A 6,242-nucleotide genomic window follows, 5' to 3' on the forward strand; every position below is an offset into this window, starting at 1 on the left:
GTTTGCGCTTTAGTTAAGTAAAAAGAAAACACCACTGTCCATGAAATAGCTATTCAGGTTACCAAACGCATATCTTAATTTTACAGATATTCACTGAAGAACACAAAAGTTACAAAAAATGTGCCCTCAACATAACGAAAAGAGATTAAATAATATAAAAGAGAGTTTAAAAAACCTCTTTTATTATTATTTACAGTACAGTCACCATTTTTATTTGCAGCATGCCAGTTTACATAACAAAATATGGTGCAATATTCCTCCCATTGACACATCAACCTGGTTAATGTTTACATAAAGGTGTTGCAGTAAAGGTGGAGCCATGGTCAGTGCAAACTGTGCCATTTATCAACCAGGTGATTCCACGTTTGCAGGGCTTGTATAAACTGTGATGGCCTCCTCCATTCAACTAGATCTGTGATGTGTATAAAGGGCTGCAATATTTTTCACACCACAAACAGGTTAAATTTAACAGAAAACGCAACGACAAACAAATTCACGATGACACACTATTCTTTTTAATTGTATTTAATATCATTGCATCATACACAACTTCACTCGCATTCCCCTGCTGAGCCATAACTCCCCTTGATTTTATTGCTTGAAAATAAACATCAAGGCAGACTTCAGGAGGTAAGCATCTACACACTTATATCCTACTGTATATGTGGCACAGGAATCATAAAACTTCACAACAAAACATCTTTCATTCTTTAGGCATTTTTGCTTTGCAAACAAAAGCAGCTAAGCAGTTCAGTGAGAATGACTAGCAGCATATAACTGGCCTAGATTTGCAACAGGAGAAAACAGCAGAGGCAAAAGGTATACAATATTTGATATGGACAGCATACTTTTTAAGTAAATATATAAAAACACTAATTTTCGGGACATCCAATAAAGAGTATGAAAAATATAAATATAACTTTGTCTGTTCAATCAATTCAAATCTTTACAAAATAATAAACTAGCAATAAGAAATGAATATTGTTTAATGACCCATGTAACAACTTTTATGCATGTCTTTAAACAAAAAAAAAAAAAACTTTGGAAAGAGACAGAATTATGGTTTCGGAGTTTTCAAGAGGAGGGAGTTTCTTGCCTCCTGTGCCCTATAGTTTGATGACATTCACATACCAAACTGTACCTTGTCCTCAAAGTTATGGCTTTTAGATGTATTAGCCATAAACAATTCAGCTTCACAATAGCCAGGCCAGAAATGCAGTTAATATTGAGATTACTGGTTGAAGGAAAGTGGTGTTCATTTGTTGCCATTGAGCATATATATCTCTGAACAAAACTGTTTGCAAAAAGGCACTGTGATGCACAGCGATGTCAAACCAAAAACAATTCATGCATGTTCATTTAGGACATAAAGACCCGATCTGAAAAAGGGCTTTAGTGCCATTATTGGCTTTATATTTGTTTCACACAGGTTTGAAGAGTTGCAGCAGGGGACACACCTACACCTATTTAAGACCCGAACCATAACCCTTCATTAACCTGTGTGAACATAGTTACATACTTGATTGACTGACAATAAAAATCAAACAAATTACAGTGGAATTAAAATTCCGGGTTGAGGCTTTAATCTTCAAAGCTCAATAAAAACTGCCTATTTCTGGCAAGGCTAGTAGAAGTAGGACTGCAGGGTACCGCGGCGGCGGACATCAGTTGTCCAGCAGTGGAAGCCGCCACCCAGGGAGTTGGCATGGCGAATGTTCACCTTTATGGTCTTGATACCTGCATCAAAAACACATTCACACATCATTACACAGCTTTTATTTTCAGGCACCTGCCTCACAGATGAATAGGATCACCACAATGTCAATGAAATGAATCTTAAATAATAAAAAAAATAAGCTGGAATACTCACCGAGGCTCTCAAACATTTTCTGAATAGTGACTTCATTGGCATCAACCATAACACGCTTCTCATCCAACATCAGGACATTCATAGACAGCCATTTGGAGGACATCCACAGTGGGTGGTCTGCACAGAAAGCAAGGGAGTGTCTTTTTTGCTGTGAGAATTCAAAATGTTCTGCTTGTGTAAGAGAAGATAAATTTAGTTTCGATACCCACCCTCAGGAATCAGAGGTGTCGGAGGTTTCACAATAGTCCAGCCGGCCTTCTTGAACATGTCGATCTGAGATAAAGGACATAAAGCAGCTGTGAAAATGGGGCACTTTGTGGTGTATGTATCCGTCCACAAGAGGACAGCACAGGACACTCTGAGACATGATCACCGAAGAGGAACATTCAGCTTTTACTGACTTACCTGCTTACACGGGCGGTCAGGGTTTGACAGCACCAGTCCTGGCCCGATGATGTTAAAAGTGGCATCAATGTGCATGGGGTTAGGGTCCTTGAATGAGATGATGTGGATCTTGTAGTCGGGTGCCAGATGACGACGCATCCACTCAATTCCCATGTAATTTGTAACCTGAAAAATAAGTAAATAAATAGATAAAACACAGTAGTTTTAGAGGGTATGGATGGAATATTAATGCTCACAGACTTCTATATGTTATCCACAATTCATGGCAATCTTTTGCTATATCTAATCTTTTATTCTGCACCTTGCATGTCACTTTGCAGGCAGCTGACATACATACACTGTTGTAAAGGAATGCAACATTTGTCCCTGTGGTAGTTTGAGAAAAATCAGATTCAAAACATGCTTGCAAGTGAATTCAGCAGCCTACCTGACTCCTTTGGACAAAAAGGTCCCTTCCTGCTCGAATGAAATCTGCAGCATCGAAGCAGGGCTCGTGCTCCGTGGTCACAAACTTACCCTGGGCAGCAAGCTTGTGTCTGTCCTCCACTGTGCGGATGGGGTATTCCTGAATGGTGTCACACAATAGTGGTTTACACTCCAGCAGTTAAGCAGTAACATGCAGTAGATTTACATTTACAATACAATAAAAAGCATGGTGCAAAGAGGACAGATGTGATTTGAATAAACTGAATGTTTAAAAGCAAAAACACAGTCCACAGTTGAAACATTTAATGTAATCTTGACTTGAGCATTTATTACCAGCAGGAGAGATAGTGGAGATAAGGCCTCACCTGATCATACAGCTCATCAGCCATAGTGGGTTTAGGAGCAGTGGTCCATTTGGCACCTTTTCTGAAGTACTCCTTGATCAAAGGTCTGTATGCTCGGTACTCAAAGAAGCGAGCCCTCCAGGCCATAGGAGCCTCAATAATCTCATTTCCCACAACCATAAGGATGTCTCTGGGCATGGCAGCATACATGCCTACAATAAAATATACAATTAGCTCACATAGAACATTTTATAAAATAGGATAGTATGCATTAGAACAGATAAATGTGCAACTTCTATTGTCATGGATTACTGGATTTTAGCCATGGAGGATTTAAAAGGTACTGAAAATATGAAACAGGTTACAGTTTTACATGTGTCAGTCTATCTCTTAACCTGATGAGGTGAAGTCTGGAGTTTTGTACTCCAGGGACCAGTCGATGGGTTCTGGCCTCCTCACAGTGACGCCCTCGTGACGCAGAATATTGCACATTTCTTCAATCTCAGCAACAGCTTTTTTCAAGTGTTCAGCAGGAAAAGATTGGCCCCCATGCTGCTGGTAGAAGGACCAATACTTCTCATATGTGTTAGCCTGTTGAGAGAGGGTCACAATTCAATAACATGGAGTTAATATCATTTTGGTATCATTTCACAGGTTTGAGAGAGGAACTTGTACTGCATTTGCTAAAATATTAAAGCTTACTTTCACTTCCACAGTGAAAGGAGGCACTTGGGCATTTTCAGCACGACCCACGATCACCTCCTCAAGAGGGTCCCATTCATTGTAACTGCAGACAGGACACTCCTGCTGCATGGGTTCAGTAACATGCTCGTCCACAACTGCACGTTGCGGCTCTGCAGCTGCTGCGCTGGAGGTGCTCTGGAAGGCCTTCTGCACCCATCCAGTCACCGTCCGGCCAAGCTGAGGAGAAAAAAAAAGATCATAATATTTTTTTTTAAATTCTGCAACAAAAAAAATGCTTTTAGCTTCCAAAAGAAGTGTCCAGATAAAATTATTGAACAACATAAAAGAAATTTAAAAAAATAGTATGCACATGATGAAAAAAAATGTGAATTGGTTGTCACCAAAACTAGCTGTGTGTAACTGCTAAATATTTGTTTTAATCCACTTTAGTGCAAGAAATGGAGTGAAATTAGAAGTGATAGAGTCAAATAAATGACTTGGCAGGCAGATCACACAGAAAGTAAACACTGAAATTCACAATAACAGAAACACAGTGACCTCAGATAGGCATATCACTAAGAACTATTTTCAGTAAGATTGGCTTGGTGCCAAAGTACAGTACACGTGTATTTAAAAGACGTTATCTCCACAGATACGCGTTACAGTGAGGCCCCGTTACAATGAGGCCCCTGCAGGCGCAGGAGCAGCTCCAATATCGCTGAGTTTGGGAGGCATCTGCGCCAAACAGCTGCTCACTGTCACTCAGGGACCAACTTTAAGAAAGAAACAGTTTTTTTTGACTTAATCAATATTTTAAACGTTTTTTTTTGCCCAAAGCGTCGATTTGTACTGTTTTCGAGATTTATGTATTTCCGTAAAATGCGTAATCAGTGCAACAAAATATCAATAAACAAATTAGATTGATCTCAAGTGAAAGAAACAGTCGAGCAAAATGTCTTTATTCGCGTTGACTGACGTGTGCTTTTTCTAAATTTTAAACTATTTAAATGCTTTTTAAATGCTTTTATTTATTTATTTTTTTTCTTATTTGTTTTTAAAAAAAATGTGCACATAAAAAACAAGACATGAAACCACCATAATACCAACCATGGCTCCGATCAGATGGGCAGCTTCGGCCCCCCTGCTACCTCCTCTCAGACACCTTACTCGCAGCATCGTCCAACGTTATACTGAGTGTGTCAGTGAAATCAAACGGCAGCGCAGGTTTCACCTCTCCCTTTGCTCATAAATGAAGACGCCTTCTGCTCGCCGCCAAATTTATAGGCGTGGGTCAGTGGTGTCCGAGGGTAACGTGACTTGTGGAAAAAGCATTTCTGAAACACAATCCCTTACGCCAGCAGATTCTTATCTACAAGGCTGCTAGCCTGAAAAGTTACCAAGGAGGGCACAGCTGAAAAAGTCTCAAGAATCACTTCAACTGTGCAGAATGTTTCACCTTCAAATCAGCAACTTGAGAACTATAATGTTTCCTTTAAAAATACATAAAAGTGACAGTTTAAACCTATTAAAGACATTTTAGCATTGCACACAAATTACTGGACTACATCTTATTTGCTGCTGCATAATTGGCTAAAAAAACCCAAACTGGATTAATTTAAAGATTTAATTAGTTTATTCATTTATTCAAAATTAAGTCTAAAGTATAAAAAGTAAGGATTTCTTTCCTAAATCATGATTTGTTAATATATTCTGTTGTGATCACAGCAAAGACTGCTGTTAAAGTTTATTTAAAGAACTATCTTAATCTACTAAAAAAACAGGCAGCTCTGTATCTAATCTGTGTGTGTTTGGCATGATTCAGTTTATCCTGCTGTTTGGAATTCAGCATAATATATCATTAACAGCATAATATTGACACAATTTTGTCAGGGAACGCTACCAAATGACTTTGGAAGGTGTGGCTAAATGTGAAAAAGTAGGTGACATAATGAAAGAGATAGGCTGTCACCACATGCTGCACTGGACTGTGCTCACATGAGTTTCACAACCCAAAGACCCAGCTGATACTACCTCGACCTCTGGCTCAAACCCAAAGTTCAGAGGATAAGCACCGAGGATGCCTTCAGCTCCAGACAGCATCATTCACTGATCCCGCAGAGACAGGGATGTTGTTTTTAAAGGTATTTTCTCATGTTTATGATGTTGAACCTCACACTGGAATTTAGTGAAATCAACCAATCTTTTATCGTCAAAGCTGCATTAATCAATTTATGGTCACCAGGGGTCAGAAAAACGCCAACCACCACCATATCAACAACTCAGTTATTGTGACTAATGTGTTTCGCAAACTATTTCCTATTTACACATCCTGCAGACACACAGCAACATTATTGTGTATTTGAAGTTGCATTCACTCTCCTTTTAGCTCTGGCTTGGTCTTCATCAGCTCTTGAGAAAAATATTCTACACAATACTCTACACTCTGCTGCTTGGCAACCTCACTATGATTGTTGTCTGTTGTTTTATATAGTCTCTGATTAAACAAACAGATA

The 6,242-nt window shown here is 39.1% G+C and overlaps 1 protein-coding gene across 1 annotated transcript; it reads right to left on the bottom strand.

Annotated features, from left to right (window-relative positions):
* Positions 1 to 509: 509 nt before the first annotated feature.
* gatm (glycine amidinotransferase (L-arginine:glycine amidinotransferase)) lies at positions 510 to 4,992 on the bottom strand. Its single transcript, XM_042413351.1, has 9 exons — positions 4,837 to 4,992; positions 3,748 to 3,966; positions 3,441 to 3,636; positions 3,067 to 3,257; positions 2,703 to 2,840; positions 2,276 to 2,440; positions 2,080 to 2,143; positions 1,871 to 1,987; positions 510 to 1,737 (listed from the first exon to the last, which is right to left on the bottom strand). Exons 1-9 carry the CDS (start codon positions 4,903 to 4,905, stop codon positions 1,625 to 1,627), a joined length of 1,272 nt encoding a protein of 423 aa, XP_042269285.1. The 5' UTR covers positions 4,906 to 4,992; the 3' UTR covers positions 510 to 1,624.
* Positions 4,993 to 6,242: the final 1,250 nt, after the last annotated feature.

This window comes from Thunnus maccoyii, chromosome 1 (assembly GCF_910596095.1).
Source record: "Thunnus maccoyii chromosome 1, fThuMac1.1, whole genome shotgun sequence".
Classification (NCBI taxonomy): domain Eukaryota; kingdom Metazoa; phylum Chordata; class Actinopteri; order Scombriformes; family Scombridae; genus Thunnus; species Thunnus maccoyii.